The sequence below is a fragment of the Poeciliopsis prolifica genome, unplaced genomic scaffold, assembly GCF_027474105.1.
Source record: "Poeciliopsis prolifica strain line A6 unplaced genomic scaffold, Auburn_PproV2 SCAFFOLD067, whole genome shotgun sequence".
Classification (NCBI taxonomy): Eukaryota; Metazoa; Chordata; class Actinopteri; order Cyprinodontiformes; family Poeciliidae; genus Poeciliopsis; species Poeciliopsis prolifica.
Window position 1 is genome coordinate 921,753 of NW_026562442.1, and position 19,335 is coordinate 941,087.

At 36.6% G+C, this 19,335-nt stretch overlaps 2 protein-coding genes across 2 annotated transcripts in view; one reads left to right on the plus strand and one right to left on the minus strand.

Moving 5' to 3' along the window:
- The first annotated feature begins 325 nt into the window (after nt 1-325).
- On the plus strand, nt 326-11,428 carry itfg2 (integrin alpha FG-GAP repeat containing 2). Its single transcript, XM_055020468.1, has 12 exons — nt 326-527; nt 1,388-1,483; nt 1,557-1,598; nt 1,667-1,844; nt 1,922-2,061; nt 2,687-2,835; nt 2,902-2,996; nt 3,336-3,389; nt 3,680-3,771; nt 3,884-4,001; nt 6,566-6,739; nt 10,491-11,428. The coding sequence occupies exons 1-12, from the start codon at nt 432-434 to the stop codon at nt 10,556-10,558; spliced, it is 1,302 nt and encodes a 433-aa protein (XP_054876443.1). The 5' UTR covers nt 326-431; the 3' UTR covers nt 10,559-11,428.
- Nucleotides 11,429-16,003: 4,575 nt separating this feature from the next.
- The window catches only part of nrip2 (nuclear receptor interacting protein 2), a 28,186-nt gene continuing 24,854 nt past the window's right edge, over nt 16,004-19,335 (minus strand). Inside the window, exon 6 of the mRNA XM_055020434.1 lies at nt 16,004-19,279. Within this exon, the coding sequence (XP_054876409.1) occupies nt 19,163-19,279 (117 nt within the window). The 3' untranslated portion in view covers nt 16,004-19,162. The remainder of the gene's footprint in view (nt 19,280-19,335) is intronic.

Sequence of the window (19,335 nt, forward strand, 5' to 3'; positions counted from 1 at the left end):
GTGTATTGCGTTTCAGTGCGTTTGCATATTGTGACCACTAGATGTCATCATTTCAACTTATTCCATCTTAAATATTAAGATGTTGATCTGTTTGTTTGCGCGGTGTTTTTTTTTTATGTAACCACAACCTGAGTACCTTGAAGCGTATTAAAATATGTTTTCAAATAAAACGCTCTGATATTTTTCTAATTAAATTTATCCCCAGTTATATTTTAAAAAATGGAAAATGTTTTGTTTTTCTGAATGGTTTCTGAGCACCAATCAGTCCGCGAGTGTGATTTTTGTCTTTTCCGAGCTTCCGTTGGTTTCAGGTCACGTGGTTTTGTTTACCCGGAAGCAGAGCGACCGTTCGACGAGTTAGCTTCGGATTTAGCCTCAGAAATAAGTCACGTTTTCCACATGTCAGTTTAGCGGATTTTAATCCAGTGGTGATGCGGTCGTTAACCTTTGTGCACCGGATCAGTTTGGACTTCACAGGAACTATGTTTCCTCACGCCATCTGCCTGGGAGACGCAGACAACGACTCGGTAATAAACCTCCAGATTTCACCCGTGCTAAAGTTGACCCAGTATTCCTAATATTTAAACTGAAGATAATTTCTTTTTCTACTATTATTATTATTATTATTATTATTATTATTATTATTATTATTATTATTATTATTATTATCGTTCTGTGTCTGTTTTACAGCTTATATTAGTGCACTTTAATGTGGGGTGGATGATTCAAAATAAAAGTAATTCATATATTTTTGGTGTATCATATTTTAATGAAATCTTTATTATAAAGTTTAGATCATTTTTTAACTGAAATAGAACATGATTTTTAGACGAGAATGATAAATAAGCTATATTGTTCATTAAAAATAAAAAAATTGTGAAACATTCTTATTTTAATGTATTTTGAGGTTGTATTGGTTTGACTGTTTTAGGGCCACTGTAGCCAGAAACAGGAAGATTTCCGTAAAAAAAATCCAGAAATTTAAAACAAAAAAAAAAATCAGAAATTTTCTAGAATTGTTTTTTTTTTATTTCTGAGTTTGAAAAGTAATTAGAAATTAACCTCAGATATTTTTTTTGTGTCAAACATAAAAGGTTTTGACTCACAAAACTCATATATTTATGATTTTATTGAGAACATTTCTGAGATTCATTTCGAAAGTTTTTTTGTTGTTGTTGTTGTCAGAAATGTATGTCTTAACATGTCATCATATATTTGTTAATGTTAAATATATTTAGTTCCAGGTGCTCTTATTATCCTACATGCACAAAATGAGATAATTAAAAGTAACTTATTCACATTTATATCAAAAGTTCTCAATTGAAGTAAATATCACAGCCTAAGATATAAATAAATGAATTAAAGCTTTGTGTTCGTGTCTCTGCAGCTGAATGAACTAATTGTTGGAGACACAAGTGGAAAGCTGCTCGTCTACAAGAATGATGAATCCAAGCCTTGGGTCACAAGAACCTGTGTGGGAATGGTTGGTATAGAACAAGAAAACCACAGAACAAAATGTGACTTCTGGCCCGTTTTGACATGTTTTGCTTTTCCAGCTGACCTGCGTCGCAGTCGGAGACGTCTGCAACAAGGGAAAGGTGAGCAGATTTAAATCAGAAGCAGCTGGATCCTGAATGATCCACTCAGCTTCCTGGATGTTTTCCAGAATCTCGTCGTCGCTGTGGGAGCAGAAGGATGGTTCCACCTCTTCGACGTGACGGCGGCCAGCGCCAGCAAATCCGACTCCTCCAGCCAGCATGAGTTCCTGTGTCCTGACGACCAGAGACCCTTCTTCACCCAACACATCCCGGCCAACACCAAAGTCATCCTCATCAGTGACATCGGTACAACCTTTGCTTCCATTTATCTGCTTCAATGCAAAGCAGATTCCCTGCAAAAGTGGTGATCTGTATGTGTGCAGACGGAGATGGGCGCTGTGAGCTGGTGGTGGGATACACAGACCGGGTGGTCCGAGCTTTCCGCTGGGAGGAGCCGTCCGACAGTTCAGATGGGGGATCCGGTCAGCTGGTTCTCCTGAAGAAGTGGCTACTGGAGGGACAGGTCTCAAGCTTTTAGATATTATTTATGGTGCAGAAGTATCCATAGTTACAAATTTAGTCAAGCAGTTCTTATCCATGAAGCTTGAAATCAGGAATTCAGGAAAAATCATAATTTAAATTAATTAAATATCAAATTCAGATATACTCAATATTGTTATCGAGTCCTCAGGTTTAAAGCTGCAGTGCATAGCTAGTATAGAAATATATATTTTGGCATATTTGTTGAAGCTGTCACCATGTTATTATTTACAAGTATAATCTGTTAAAAGTTAAAGGATGGAAGAAAATTGCTACAGCTAAAATTCAGTAGTTTGGTTTTTATTCATACAATATGCTTTCGGTATCTTTTTTATAATTGTCTAATTATTTCTACTGAACTTAATTTCATTTTCTGTGTTATTATTTATCTACCTATGATGTTGTGTTTGTTGTGAAGCACTTTGGTCAGATGAGGTTTTTGTAAATGTGCTATAATATCAATAAACTTTGACTTGACTTGAAAAAATTAAGCTCCTCTAAAAACAAGCGTTGGCTGTTCACCTCCCCTTTCACTTTCCTCTTTTAGGAACCATTTTGTGGTTTCTGTTGTTAAATAACAGAAACGTGTTCTGATGCTCGTTCTGCAGGTGGACAGCCTGTCCGTCAACCCGGGTCCCGAGGGTTTGCCGGAGCTCATGGTGTCCCAGCCGGGCTGCGGTTACGCCATCCTGCTCTGCACCTGGACCCAGCAGGACTCCACCGAGTCTGAGGACGACGCCCCTGCCACGCCGGGCAGGTAAACCCCGTCAGACCCAGAACACGGGCTTGGCTGCTGGACGATCAGCTGCGTGTCTGTTCACAGTGACTTGCCGTCCAGAGATGTAGTTCTCCACCTGACCAGCGGGCGGATTCACAACAAAAACGTTTCCACTCACCTCATCGGCAGTATAAGCAAAGGTCATTAAATTATTTAACAACGTACTAGTTTTACTGTTTTTTCTCTCTTAATACAGATTACAGCAAATTATTTAAACTTTTTCAAAATGATTTTCTAACTTAATTATTGCCGGGTCATGTCATGCACCTCTTCATTTGAGTTCAGCTTGTAAATAATTAACTTATAAAACTGTGAATTCATGGCATATTTATAAAAGATATATATTTAATGTTGATAACAGACAATCAACCCGTTTGTTTCTGCTCTATTTTTTTGTTTGTTTCCCACAAAAACATCGGCAAAAACTCTACATATTGATTTAATATGTTTTCAATTATGTTCTTTTTTTTATTTTTTAGGTTCAAAAGAAGAATCATCAAAATGTGGACTGTTTGCACTTTGTACTTTAGATGGTGAGAGAGGGATTTTTGTCTCTTTTTATCATTATTTATGACAAAACCAGCTTCTAATAAAGCAATATAATGTATAAAATAATCAATTAACTCATCAGTGTAGGAGTCTATTGTACTACAACCTTTAGATTCATCCAAAGTCCAGTAGCAGGCCTCAGCACAGCTTGGTGAAATGCTGATGAAGGAATTCAAACTTTATGTTCACGAGTATTTGACCAAAGCTTATTAAAGGAACATTTTGTGTAATTTCTTGTATTTAAAGAATATAAAATCTCTGTTTTTGTCCTCAGGAACCCTGAAGCTGATGGACAGCTCAGAGCAGCTCCTGTGGTCAGTTCAGGTCGATCATCAGCTCTTCGCTCTGCAGAAACTTGACGTCACTGTGAGTCTGTGCTTAGTCTTTTTATTGAAACTGGTTGTTTCAATAAATCTATTATGAGTTCGAGGTTCATTTCTTTGGGTGAAAATCAGTTTGTTTGGGTCTTTAATTGCAGGGAGATGGCAGAGAGGAGGTGGTGGCCTGCGCCTGGGACGGTCAGACCTACATTATCGACCACAACAGGACTGTGGTGCGCTTCCAGTTTGACGAAAACGTCAACGCCTTCTGTGCAGGTGACTCAATAACTTTATGATTCAGATTCATTTTATTCAAATTCAATTCAAAAACACTTTATCAATCCCAATAAATTATTTTTTTTCAATTGAGATTCAAGAAAAAATATCCTGAAGCTCCTTTTAGAAAAGTTGTGGCTGCTTTGAATATAAAGAAATGAGAGACTGCTCTGTTTATACCGAGACATTTGCTCAGTATTTACAGCAACAAGTCAACAGCCAACTGTCAACAGTTTAAATAAACCACCAGCGCTCATCTTGGTTCTGGTCCAGAAAGAAGAAACAAACAGAAAAGAAAAAGAACCAGTCTGGGTTTATGTGCAAGAGGCTTCCATCTGTCCTCTCTAACCTCATCTGGTTTAGATCCCGTTAATCTCTCACATCAATAAAACTCTTCTGACTGGGGTGCAAAAATGGCTGCAGAGCCTAGTGCTCAATGTTTAATCATAAATATGATAAAGATGCTCTGTAGCTTCTCAGTTTGTTCATAGTCAGCTTCTAAATAATAAATCACAGTTAAACATAGAAGAGCAACTCAAATATAGAAGCATTTGGGTGTAGAAGTGATTTAAACAACCTTTAAAATATGTTTTGTTTGCCCTTTATCACATTTTGTTGTATCATTCATTGGCCAGGTGTAGAGCTAAACCATCACCACTAGATGGCACTATTAATCCGTGAGAAATTTACTTTTATTTATTTTAGGTTCATTTCTTTGCTGAAATGGAGATAAATCATCTGCACTTGACTCCTGCTGCTCCATGTTGTTCATTTGGATCACCAGACAGTGCTGCAAAGGTTTTCACAAGTTTGACGTATTGTTTGACGGATCCCCCGTCAAACAATTACTGTTTTAAACAAAGTTTAAAACAGTAACTCTGTTTTAAACTTCTCCACTACTTCACAACCTGACCTTTCCGCTGCCTTCTTTGGTTTTTATGATGAGGTTTCACTAATGTTGCCCAGGCAGTGTTTAGTAAATAACATTGTTCTAGAGTCCCAACTTAACGGTTTTATTAGTTAGCCCATAGTGCGATTCTGAACTCTGTATTTTGAAATCGTTCGTCTCTGAAAACATGCTACTTTTAGCATGTTGCTACCAGTAGCAAACGTTATTGTGTTGCATTGTAGCATCTTAGCTAACAGAAGCTAACGCTTCAACGTCTCACGTCACGCTGTTCAGATATCCGTCCGCTCCGCCATGATGGACGTCCAAACAACCGATGCGCTCCTTTAAAGCCTGTCAAACAACAGGCAGTCGGTCGCCTAAAATTGCTTCTGTTTAGTTGATTTCACTCTAAAAATTGCCAGAGTGCTGAACGGTCGACTGTATAAACAGACAAGGGTGGAAACCAAGCTTGTCCTTTTATTCATTAACTGTTAATGAGGAAAACTATGGCGGCGATGGATAGCAGGTGTCAGTCATTATTATCGCGGATTTGCAGCGAACACTTTTTTACAAGGTAAGAAGTTTAACGGTTATTTACTTTATAAATATGTATAATTATAATACTACATTATGGAGAAGGCACGCGACTAACCGTTAGTAACCATGGAGATAATGGCGCTCCGTTATGTAGCCTAGCCTAGCTACATGACGGAGTATGGAAGTATGAAAATAAACTTTTTAGCATCTCGTCTGTTGTACGTTTTTAGTGCTGCTCCGGTTTAAGGGAAAATAGCCTTTAGGACATGGAGATGTAAATAATGTGTGAATTCAGTGAAAGTTTGTAATTTGACCAACACGCGAGGAGGGAGAAAGTACGGGTCGGTTTCTAAGCTAGCTGTTAATAACTTTTGTAAATATCGCCGTCCATGAGCCCCAACACGACTCCAACAAGTATAAACCATGAATAAACTGGCAAAAACAACTTTGTAAAAACAATTGTAAGTAGCTCGGTCCGTCATGGCGCCTCGAAAATGACATGGTGTCAAAGAGTCAATACAACCAATATGCTGATAGGTTCTAAAATGCTAACATTTAGCTAATTTGCTAACATACGGAATATAGAACATCATCTATATGTCGGTGTTATTTAGTGAGGTATTTGATAATGTATTACCACAATAATAAGAGCGTCAGTAGCGCTAGCAACTCTTTATGCTAACAGTACTCGGAATATTTTTAAGTAGCATTGTGCTTAACTTGGGATTCAAAATGCAGTGTTGAAAGTCTTTCACTATTTGCTGTACTGTCATTAGCGTAAATATCAACATTAGCTAGTATGCTAGTTTTAGCTTATAACAGCACAGAACTGCCTGTCTTTGATGATGACCGTGGGCAAAATGCTAACCCAAAATAATATCTTCAAGTTTGCACATCAGGTACTATTAGTTTACTATTTATGCTAAGCTAGCTGCAGTTTATATGCTATCATTAGCTAATGTTAGCTCTTAATATGCTTCTGCATAATTCACCTTTTAGATGTTATGAACTACTTTGTTTTGGTTTGTTACAGAAAATCCCTCCGAAACATTGAAGGTTGTGAATGTATCCTGACCAGATGGGTGTTTTTTTACAAAACTTTTAGGTTCAAAATGTGGATTCAAATCTGTGATTTCAGGTCAGTACACATGCAAAGAGGGCAAAAACAGCCCCTGTCTGGTGTACGTCAGTTTCAACCAGAAAATCTACATCTACTGGAAGGTGGAGCTTGAACGGATGGAGTCCACCAACCTACTGCGAGTGCTTGAGGAGAAGCCCGAGTTTAAAAGCCAGCTGAAGGCTCTGGGAGTTGGTGAGTACAAAAACAACTCGGAGGTGGTCTCCAGGAAGCAAATTTAGCTCCAACCAGAACATCGTTCATTAAATTCAGCAAACATTGCCTCAGTTGGAGGTTTTATTTGAACAGGAGACAAACTGTGACTGTTTGCAGCCAACAAACGTTCAGTCCTGAGCTGGCACTCAGACTCTGACCTGAATGGTAATGAGGACGGAGGAGAGGTTTACTGCCCACTTTCTTCTCACAGTTTCAGAAATGTGTTTGCTGGCTTATCAGAAGAGTGACAAAGCAGGACTGGCACTTCTGCCTAATCTGTGAAATTCAAAGATTCAACGAGAACCTCCTTAATCAAACCAGCTGCACATACACAACCTTTAAGAAGTCAGTAGCGGATCATAAGTGCTTAATTAAAGTCTCAAACTCTGGCTTTAAGCCTCGGGTTGTGACTCATCATACATGGGATTTATCTTTTTTATTTTTTGTAAAGATTGGAGGAGAACAAATACAAATGAAGAGTAACATGAGGATAAACACAAAAATAAATCATTACCAGGTCAATCAGTAGCTGTTAAGGGACCTAATTGTTGTTGTTTTTGTTTTTGGTACCTAATAATGATAATATTAAGCTGAACTGCATAAAAACCGGACTCCGTTCAGTTTCACTTTCTTGTTCTGGGTGGTGCTCTCTGCCATCTTTGTTTTTGTTTGGCTCTGCTTAAGGATGAGCAGCGGCGCCCTCTGCTGGACGGCGGCCAAACTACAACACTAAAATAAGGCCTAAACTGACATTATTAGTTAATCGATTGGAACTCCTTTTCATTTTAATAAACTATTAATCGATAAGTCAATTAATTATTTGCAACTCCATCGTAATAGTAATCTTTATGTAAATGAGTGAGGAAGTAAATGTAAAAAAAAAAAAAAAAAAGATTGGTTATGTGCTTATATTGTTTTTATGTGTAATTTATACATTCAAGAATGCAGATTAAGCCTCTCATTTACATTTGATGATTAAATATATATCTATAAACACAAGGAAACCTGAATAAACATAAAGAAAACTCAGAACAAAATCTTAATCAAGTTTAAGAAACCTCCTCTGTTTTTTAGAAAATGGATGGTGAAGGTTTCTCTCCAGTCAGACAGTTTGATGTAAAAAATAAAGAAAAATGCATAAATTAGATTTCAATGTATTTATTTGTATGAGGGAAAGTCTTATCGTAAACTAGCTTAAGTATTCTGAGCATAAGCTAATTAACATCTGTCCTGATGTGGCTTTTTGATGAATGTTTATGTTATAGCTAATAATTATCGATGAGACGTTATATAAGTTGCTGCAACCCGTTGAAATATTGGGTGCAGATGATCGGTACTCAAAAACTCAAACTGGTTGTGCTTCTAGTCTGTTAATTTGCCATAACAAACTACCAGATCACAGTAACAACACTCTTTCAATAGGCTCTGTTTTTATTTAAGCCATCTATGACAGTTTTAGTACATAAGGATTAAAAGTATAAAAAAGAATTTAAAAAGTAAAATTGGAGGATTGTTTTTCCCATTTTCCAGCTTTAATGTGAAGCTAAGCTAACCAGATGCTGCTTCTGCTGCTGGCGTTTTATTTAACAGCTAATAAGAGTCTTTCATAAAACCCTCATCGTGACTGACAGACGAGGTCAGGAGGGAAATTTATCCCGGCCAAATCTGCAGCTTGTCCATCAACTCTACAGCTTCTCCGCTCTTCTCCCCGCTGCTCTCGTCTTGCTCCTCTGTATTAATCACAAACACAGCGTTTGCCTTCAGTCAGCATTTGGTTAATTATTATTCCGAATCCTCCATGGTTGTTTATTTCCTGTTAATTTCTTTTGTTAATTATCTTTCAGGGTGAAACATTAGTCTTGCTGCTGTTGCAGTGATTTTCACTCAGTAAGATTCAATTTAACTTACAAATTAGATATTTTTTTTTAACACATCATGTTGAAGTTGAGACTAACTTTACCAAGAGCAGAAGAAAAATGGTGACAGATTTCATTCAAAGAAGAGAAGCAGTCTATATTTGGATTTTTTTTTTTAATGATCACATTCCAAATGGCTGCCATCAGTATAAAATGGGAAAAATAAATTAGAAGTTTGTGCTGTATAATCTAAGCTAACGGAAACGTTACACAGCGACACTCAGCCTCTCCCCTGCCGTCCTTTTTATTTTAATACGTGTCCTCAGACCAAACGTTGATTATTAAGAGCCTTTCGGATTTCTGTCGAAACTGGAAAAGGTTTCTAAATAAAGCAAGTTACTCCTAGGTTTTTAATTTGTGATGAAGGACTTCAGTCTGCCTGTGTGAAAAACTTGGTTCATTCCTGAAGAGTTTTGATGTGAGAAGGTAAGGAGGCTTTTTTTATCACCTGAAATCAACAGGGTGGACGTTTCCTGTGAAGTTTATCTGTGAATCAACAGAAGTGAGAGAGATGTTCATAACTATTACACAAGTTAAACTAAACCTCCATTTTCACCAGGTATGCAAGTATTAAAAAGTTTTCAAGTGCTAGAGACAAGCGAACCCTAAAATCTCATTATCTAAAAATTATTTTGTGCAAAAAATCTAATTAACTTGTTTTGTGTAGCCCATAGATCTAACTTAACCAGTTCAAATTAGCATAATAGGTCCTCTTTACCATGCATTAATGCACACAATGAAACCGTCATGGCATTACAACTGAAGGTCAGAAATTTAGGATGGAAAAGGTTTATTGTTACTTTTATATACATATTGCCTCACAATTTGACTAAAAATAACTTCCAGTGGGAATGAGAAGAAAACATCTTTCTGTTTCCACATACGATTGTATAAAAGTTATATAAATTATCATGGAGAAAATCTATCATTTTCTCCATTTTTTTCATCATCCATCCATTGCTGCTGTACAATAATCATAGCTGAAATAAATTTGAAAAATCTCTTTGAGCTGCTTGTATACACTGTATATTTAGTTTCATTTTATTTATTTATAAATGTAATTCTGTCTTGTTTCTTTTTGCTCCACTGCATACGGGACGACGCCTTCAAAAGTCTTTGAACTTAATTGAATTTCATCCTTTGTTTGTGTTCATATTAATGTGAGCAGTTCTTCCTTTTTTGCTCTTTAAAGGTCACAGTGCTGTCAGTGATCAGAGCTCTGCTGTCAACGCCAAACCTAAACCTCATTATAAAAGAAATGGATGAAATCAAATGGAATATTCTTAGTGCAAAGCAATGCTGTGAGGTTACATTAAGATTGGTGTAGAAATGCAAATTTTCTCTTTAATAAATCATGAATTATCTGTGATTGACCTTATTAAATATGTCCAGTTTCATGAACAGAAATAAACTGTCTACATAAGACCTGTCTGACATCACAAAGAAGGGATTAAATCTGCAGTATGAAACGTTTCAAAATATTTGGTAAAACTGTCATTGTCGTAAAAGTACAACATGAGACAAATCATCTGCAAAGAAATCCTGTGCCTCATTCCTGTTGTCCTACAGTCATCTGCAGAAATGCACAGCTCCTGGTCAGAAACGACCAATCAGAGCCAGGGGGAGGGTCTTAGCACTGTCAATCACGTGTTCACTTCAGTTATTCACTTCTTTGTCTTTCTATCATAAAGTTTAACAATTGTGGGTGGAAGATGAGGAAGAGTTAATAGGATATGGATACTTTTTCTCTGTACTTGGACAGTTTTATCCGGTGTCATCAGTAATTTCCACATTGTTTGTTTTTGTCTCCACAGACAGTGAAGATCCGGCTGCAGTGAGAGATCTGGTGGCGAATGTTCTGTACCAGGACGGACAGACGTAGCGCAGCAACAGATTTCCACCACTCAGCCTCCTTCTCTGTTTTCTGCTGCGCCGTATTAAGGCCACAGCGGACAGGGGGAAAAGGAGCGAATTTCTACCCAAAAACTAAAAAAAATTAGATTCATCTGAAAAATGTGCAAGTTTTTTTCTAGGAAATGTGTGCAATTAATCTTAACATTTTTGGATGAAAATTTGCTCATTGTTGTTATTTTTATTATTTCTTTTTTGGAAGAAAGTATCACAGTATCAAACGTTGAACATTTGTTTGAGGAAAAAGTAAAATTTTGAGATCAATCTCAGAATTTTTTCAGGAGAAATCTTGGGACTTTTTAAGTTTCAAAAGACAAAGTCTTGAAAATTTCCACCAGATTTTTCAAACTCAAAAATTTTCTTGATCTTTCTAGAAAATGTATTGGATTATTCTCAATATTTGAGTTTTTTCTATAAATTTGTAAACTTTTTGAACCCAAAAATTTCCTCGATCTTTTCAGAATTTTCTCAGATAAATCTTAGAATTAAAAAAAGATTCCAGTTTGTTTTAAACTCTTCAAACTCTATTTTATGTTTTTTTTTCCTGAAAATTTCCGAGATTAATCTAAAAAAATTCCTTTAGCAAATTTTCAAGTTTTGAAAATGTCTTCTTTCTTTATTGAAATTGTCTCAGATGAATCTCAAAATGTCAATTTTTTGCAGCTAGTTTTCAACTTTTCAGACTTTGTTTTTTTTTCTTAAATATTGCTGAGATTTAAACATTTCTGAGTTTGGCAGAGATTTACTCCTCATTTTTTTCTATGTACATCGATATGCACGTGTCGTATGCTGCGTTCTCTTCCTAATGTAAATACTGTAATAAAGAGCGTTCCCCAGCGGCTGCTGTTATTCCTGTGCTTTCTGCCATTTGTATTCTGTCTGCTCAGGTTGGCTCCTAACAAATCGAGGGGAGGATGAAAGCTCGAGGCTTTGCAGGGGAAACGCTTCGCTGTTTTCACCAGAGTCCAGATCAACACCGCCTGTATGTCAAATAACCACTGAAATCTCCTCTTTCTTTGCCTGGTGAATTCTCTTAAATGTATAAAGCCCTGCTGATGTTACATAACAGCGTTTGTTTCATAATGACAAAGGCAGCAAGACGGCAGTGTTGTCTCAGCAGCGATCTCCTCGGAGGGCGTGACGCTTGGAAAGGCAGGGGGAATCACCCACTGTTCCTCTGGGGAGGATCCAGTGACCGCCCATGTTTGGCTGCCTGTGTCTTATGAAAAATAAATGAGATGTTTGACTGGGGGAAGCTCAGGTGTCCTGGGAGGCCGCTGCCTCTCAGCTGCCCTTTAGAGACTTGCTCAATCCAACACCAAGAGTTTCACTGATTAACTCAGTTGTTCTGCAATCTTTGCTTTTTATGAAGTTGCTGCAAATTGTTTCTCATTCACATTTGATTTGTGGACATCCTGCATGCCGCAGTCTTTCTTTCTCGCCTGCATAAAAAAATTCATCTGCAGACACAATCTTGTGTAACTTGTAATTGAATTTCACAAAAATGCATGCGTCAAATTTCATTTCCATAATTTCTCATTATCTTGAGTTAACTGTTTTCTTATTCCATATCTTTAAACAGCTTGCTGTATTTGAATTAATTTATTGTGTTGAATTATCAGTTTGACATTCATAACTGTTCAGCTATTTAATAATAATGAAACTTGATTTGTATTATTAGTGGCTTCATTTTTGGCTTGCTTTATCCTGTTGCATTCTTTAATATTTCCAAATAATTAATTTTTTTGTCACTATGACAATTCCTGCATCATTAAATGCAGCTGAGAAACATTTTATCAGACAAACGTATCATTCATTAGTTGGTTTATTTATGCAGTCAAAATTAATAACAATTCTTAATTCTTGAAGCTTTAAGATGGTAAACGTTTGCATCCCTAAAAGGAAATGCATCCGAACAAAATGACTCCTATTATAGATAAGTGGATTTTATAATAATAACTTTTGCAGTTGTATCAGAACACATCTTTGTTCGGCTGCAGCTTGCTGAGCATTTCCATTCTGAGAGCTCATTGCGGCTCATTTATGACCTTTAATGGTCAAGCAGAACCGGGCTCTTGTTTTTAATATGTAAACTATCTGATGTACATGGCTTCCTCAGCATGATCTCCCAGAGAAAATGTCAGCTTAGTATGCAGAAACCTCTCTGGCCTGATGATGATGAATCCTCTGTGGCTTTGACTTTTGCTCCAGGATTTTTCCCAGACATAAATTTTGTACATGAAACATGTCTCGAACATCTGACCCTGTGACCCGGCTGCACCGGGCCTCTGGCCTTGTCGTGATAACTGACTTCTAGGGTGCATGACCGCAACTGAGGCACTTTTATTCAAATTAAGCTTAACAAAATAGCAGTTTTGTCCTTTTTAATGGCAAAATATCCATTAAAGATGAGATAAAAATATCTCATCTGTGCAGCGTCTGATTTATGTACTTGTATTGTGTAAGGTTAAATTTTTATGACGGTATTTGTTTTTATTTTCTGGATAAAGATAGATTTGAAAAGATAAGATTCGGCTGCTTTATGGGTTTTATTTTAGCTTGTGCAGAGATTCTTTCCATTTTTCTTCGACACCATGTTGTTTTTAATCGTCTGGTTTAACAAATCGTTTTAAAAGCGGTTCAGTGTTTCTCTGCCACAAACCCGTTCTGTTAAAAGCCTCGTAAATTCACCTTGGCTAATTTCTATGCATAATTTTAGGGCATATTTTATGAACATGTGCTTGTTTTATTGTTGCATTTGAATATTTTTAAGTAAATTGTCTCAAGATGAAAAGGAAAGATTCAAAGTTAGCTTCACTGCTAGCATCTGTTAGCTTCTCTGCTAGCTGTTGTTAGCTTCACTGCTAGCAGTTGTTAGCTTCCCTGCTAGCAGTTGTTAGCTTCTCTACTAGCAGTTGTTAGCTTCACTGCTAGCAGTTGTTAGCTTCACTGCTAGCAGCTGTTAGCTTCACTGCTAGCAGCTGTTAGCTTCTCTTCGGTTCTTCTAGCCTGTACTGGTTTACTCTGAGCGTCAGCAACAGTTTGTTTGGGACGGTCATGTTTGAAAGTTGCGTTTATAGTACTTTAATGAAACAATAATGAACTTTTTCACATTTTGTAACTCTGCAGCCACAAGTAAAGCATTTTATTTAGATTTTATGTTGTAGACTCACTAAATGGTGCATTGTTGTGAAATGGAAAGAAAATTATACAAGTTTTTTCTACAAAAGCCCTGATCTGATCAATAGACACTGCAGTTCGAATTGTGAGTCATTCCCAAAGCGCTACTGAACCACAGGCTTTCACTGGGTGTTTTAATGTCTTCAGCAGCAGGAGGAAATAAATAAATAAGAAGGTGATTGAAGGTATTGACAAGAAATGAAGGGCAAATAGATATTTGACGTTTTGTGAGGCAGCAGGCAGAGTAAAATCCACCCAGGACAGACCTGTTGGTGTGGAAGTGGGAAGCCTGTGATCAGAGTTAAAGTCCTTCTGCCCACACTGACCTTAAGGGATGCTTTAGTCACCACGAGGGTTTTAAAAATACATTTTACCAAGTATTTCTGTTTTAGTTTTAATACCCTTGAAATGAGAGGAAATGAACTTGTTATTTTTCAACAAGATTCCTTCATATCTTAGTATTGATTGTTTTTTAAGTTATTTTTATACTGGTAGATTATTTCACTTCTAAACTTTGTTTTTGTTATAAATGAATTAATGTGCTACAGTTAAAAAAAACATGAGAACAGTTCATTTATGATTCGGATGGCTTTTCAGTCAATAATGAAATGATTTTTTTGCATTTGCGGCTGATTTTGGTTTTGAAATGTAACATTTAACTTTCGAAGCTCTGATGCATAAATATTAGTGAATGAATTCAGCACCTGCTCCTTTTCTGCTTTCCAGTTTGTCGTTTCGACATGTTGAGTTGTTGCTGCTGCAGAGACGAAGGCGGCTGAGCAAAGCGAAAGCATAGCTTCATTGTGATTTATGAAAGAATAACTGAACTTTCCAACCAGAGGTGTTATCGGCTGCAGTGTTAACAGGATGTGGGTGTAGAAAATGACTCAAAACAGTAGACGGGGGCGGATAAAGGGGGCTCTTCTCTAACAAGGTCTGGTGTGACTTTATATTCCTCCGTTCCCCCCAACAAACCCCTGTTTCCTGGCTTACCGACACGGCGAGCTGTCGCATGAAGCCAAAATGAAATGAAGCGTCACCTGACAAGCTGAAAGCTGCTGGGACTTTAATAAACTGTAGTGTAAAAGAAGAAATCAAATTACATCCCTGCAGTCAGTAATTGGACGGTCTTTGACTTGCAGAGTTGGTCTGGACTCTGCTGTGAATTTAAACCAGGGCTGTCGGTGTCTGTTCCTGCTCAGCAGATGGGTTCTCTGTCTTTGGTTGGTGTCTCTGAAGCTCCCCAAAAATCAGCATTTAAAGAGATTTTATTATTTGAGAATAACGTTTGGACACGATGTATACAGCAGTGCTGTGTTTCTGTCAGGGAAAATAATCTATTGTGCAGCAGGATGAGATTGTGTGTTTGTAAAAATGGCAGCGGGTCGTTTCCCTCTGGTGCTGTGGGAACATCTGCTTTCTGGGCTTTTTATAGAAGGATGGCAGAGAAGGGCAAACAGTTTGTCTATGGGAATCAATGTAATGGGTTGCGCTGACCGTCTTTCTTGTAGAGCCCTCCTACAAACAGTCTGCTTAGTCATTTTACAGACAAGGAGTCTTTTTCTACAGAAGAGGAACAGAGCTACTGAAAAATTCTCCGAATTCAGACTTGATTCTAGATATTTCTCAGGATTCTGACTTATGATCACACAAAACTAAAGTCAGAATTTCACAAAAAAGTCACAATTCTGGGGAAAAACTCAATTATGAGAAATTCTGAGATTGATGTCAGAATTTGGGGGGGAAATTTCAAAAATGACAAAAAAAGAATTCTAACAAAAAAGTCAAAAATTGAAGAAAAACAGTCAGAATTTTGTGAAGAAAGTCAAAATTATGAGAAAAAATCAATCCTGACAGTAAGAATTCAGAGAAAAATAGAATTTTGAGACAAAAATCAGAATTCTAGGAGAAAAAAAATTCTGAGATTCTGAGAAAAGTCAAATTCTGAAGAAAAAAAAACGATTCTAAAAAAAGTCAGCATTCTGAGATGAATGTGAAAATTACAGTAAACATTCTTAAAAAAGTCAAAATTTTTGAGAAAAAACTCAAAATGCTGAGATTAAAGTCAGAAGTTTGAGAATATTCTGAGAAATAAAAAATCTGGAAAAAAGTCAGAATTCCAAGATTAAGTGAAGGATGTTCCTTTCCCTCATCGGCCCCACTCCACTTTTGTATTTGCCACATAACGAACTGACCCAAAGTGTAAGTAGTTTCCATAAATATTAAGGAGAACAGCTAGCCAGAATACAGATTTTATTTTAAGCAGAGAAAATACTATTCAGAAGAGGTAAAACACCAAAAATAAATTTCTTTAATACATTAATTCCTTTCACACAGAATAGTAATTTCACTACTACATTTATAAGAAACAAATACTGCCAATCTGTGTGTGGATGGATGCTGTGCAGCACAGTCGCAAGCATGGTTGGGCTCAAAGCAGAGCATGATGGCCTCTGATAAACAGCTTTTGGTCATCTGAACCATGAAAACATAATTCAGGTTGCTAGTTTGCTTATTTTATGTGAACAAATCAGAAACCATGGCATCAGAAACAGAAATGGTGAAATATTTATATCAATAAAGACCATATCTATAACGATTAGCATGAAGAGGAGGAGACCTTGGCTTGGAGCTGAGCCATAACCAAATGATTAAAGTCTCCTAAAAGAGGCAGAGCATGAAGGCAGCTGGGGTTGGCTTTTGGCAGCTTGTTTTGTTTCGACCCAGTTGGGAAAATGGGAAGGATTCCGTTTTTTTCCCATGTGAAAAAGAAACAAAACCTCGCTATGCAATCATGCACACAAAACGCACTCACATCCTGGCCCTACAGACTTCCAACGTGACATTTTCTGACTAGAACACCACATGCAGACTTATTTATACAAAGGCTGAACTTGACAATGTCATGCAGATCAGGACTGTTTTGGTGTTTTTGTTGCTTCTGAGTCTGACTCAAATATATCAAATCAATGTTTAGTTGTTTTTAGGGCATTTTCTGGAAAATGCTGTTATAAAATCTACATTACTGTCAGGCTGAGGAGTGTGTGGAAAACTTTAAAAAAAAATCACAATTATTTTTTATTAAGTTGTAGAAATTTGGAATATTTTCCAAAAATGAAATGAGTCAAACCGAATTTTAAATGTTTTAAATACATTTAGGGCATTTCATCCTTTTATGTAATACCACTTTACTGGAAGGATTATCATTAATAATTTTTTTTTGCCATCTGTCTCCAAAGTAACAGAAAGGAAAGAAAACAAAACTACACTTTACTCAGTTGTTTCTTAAATTAATTAATCCAGTGATTTCCAACCAAAAGAATAAATATCATTTTGACCATTAGGAGATGCTATAGATGCTAAAAATAGCTTGGAGAAAAACGATAAAACTGAAAATATTTAGCTAACCTGAAATGCTAATCTGACGTTTAACTGCTCAGATCTTAAACTTGAGTATTTGATAAAATAGTGAGCTACGTTTGTAATATTTCAAATTCATAACGGTTCGATGCTGTTAGCTAACATGCTAAATGTTAGCTAACATATTGATGTTAGCTAACACGCTAACGATTCAGCTGCAAAGAAAGAAATGGATGCCTGCAGATTCTTCTGTGTGAAACAAATGAGTCATTTAAAAATGTCTGTTTTAAATTAATGGAAAATTTAAATGTGAATAATAATAAAAAAGGTTTTCTGAAGATAACAGTCAACAAACATTAAACCAACGTGAAGTCTTTGTAGTCTAGTGTGGTGTTTTCCATTTAACTGCTTTCATTCGAGTTTGAAATTGAATAAATCAACAAGAATTATTGGGTGCTAAAATATATTTTGTAAATGTTTAGTCTTCTGAAAAAAATGTTAAGAAGCCACCATCATCACAGCTAAACAAGGGTTTGGTCCATTTGTACTAAGTTCATAAAATAAGCAACTTCTTTTAAAGATTGAAGTGTAAAAGTAAATTGCGATGGATGTCGAGATCCAACATGGCTACTGCTACATGTATGAAGTACAGTAATAGTTGCAGTGATTAGCTGTTTGTGCTTCTGTGTATTTGTACATCATAAAATTACTCACATACTGAACTGAACAACGCATTGATGAACAAACACCGCAGGGTTTATATGCCTCAGTCGCAGTAAAAATATATTCACTTTTATTAGCTTTTTTTTGCTAACAGTAGTTAACCTAGTCACTTAACGTAATAGTAAGAAAATCCTTGTAAGTTGAACACGGTTGACTTCTGACTTCCATATAAGCAAATACGATAAACTGACAAACATTTAAAACAATGAAACAATTTATACGTTGCATCTTAAATTTCAGTGTTGACCACAATTTTACAATTACAGACAAGATCAGTTTTGTGTATGAGGAGACCTAAAATTGTTGGAAAGCACTGGTTTAATCCAAGATAACTTTTCTCATCGTTCTGCCAATTGGAGTGACTATTTAGCCCAAACAAATTTAATTTTAAAACACCAAACATCTGTGTTAACTGGCGGCGCATCAGGGCCGTTGTAGATGGAGGGGAAAGAAGTACATTTCCATCCAATTTTCTAGAAAAAACAACATTTCTGAGTTTGAAAAGTCAAAAATCTCTAGAAAAAAACTCACATTTTGAGATTAATCTAAAAAAATATCTTTACAAAAACATACAAATTTCAGTTTTTGTCATTTGAAAGTTTTTTTCCAGAGAAATTTTCAGCTTAATCTCAAAATTTCTGAGTTTTTTTCTTGTAAATATTCATTGTTTGGAGCACAGACAATTTCTGTTTTTGTTCTAGAAAATGTTCTCAGATTATCCTCAAACTATCAGATTAGTTTCCTGCAAATGTTTGAAACTTACACTTCCAAGTTGTTGGCTTTTTTTTTCACAAAACATTTTAGAACATCTCAAAATTTGAGGGTTTTTTACAGGAATTTATTCCTTTTTTCTATCCACAACGGCCCTAATAGGTAATCGTAGTTTTACAGAACTGTAGGCAATTTTTTGTAACATAGAAAAAAAAATAAAGTGGAAATAAATCTCAGTATGTGATTGAGGTGTAATTCAACACAATTCCTCAGCAGCCAAATCATCATAGATTCAAAATAAATTCACTTCAAATTGTTAAATATTTTTCTTTTCGTAAGCAGCAGAACAGAAAACACAGCATCATCCCAAAACCTGGCGAGATCAGGTTTTGCTCTGCTTCACTAGACGATTATCAGAGAAAATCAAGTCAAAACTCAGCAGACATGAAGATGTGAGCTTGAGAACAACAGAGGTGAACGATCATCCATGTTCTGGCAGTGACGCTGTGATTGGACGGTCCAGATAAAAACAGAGGGCATCGTTTCTCGCAGCTGCAGCCCGTTAGCGATGACGAGACCTGGCAGCTGATGCGGAGTCGGCTCACAGGTTTTCGTTGGTGTCGTGTTGGCGCCGGCCGTCGGTTACAGTGTTCAGGAAGGGCAGCTCGTCGCCGCAGCCTTGAAGCTTCAGAACCCGACTGTTCAGATCCAAGCAGCACTGAGGGAGGATTCGCATGGCGAGACATCATTATTCCTGCTCTAAATAATTTAAGC

Coding starts and splice junctions, on each gene's coding strand:
- itfg2 (XM_055020468.1), top strand. CDS start 432: ATGCGGTCGTTAACCTTTGTGCACCGGATCAGTTTGGACTTCACAGGA. Junction 1,484..1,556: donor CAAGAACCTGTGTGGGAATG/GTTGGTATAGAA, acceptor TTGCTTTTCCAG/CTGACCTGCGTCGCAGTCGG. Junction 6,740..10,490: donor GCTGAAGGCTCTGGGAGTTG/GTGAGTACAAAA, acceptor TTGTCTCCACAG/ACAGTGAAGATCCGGCTGCA.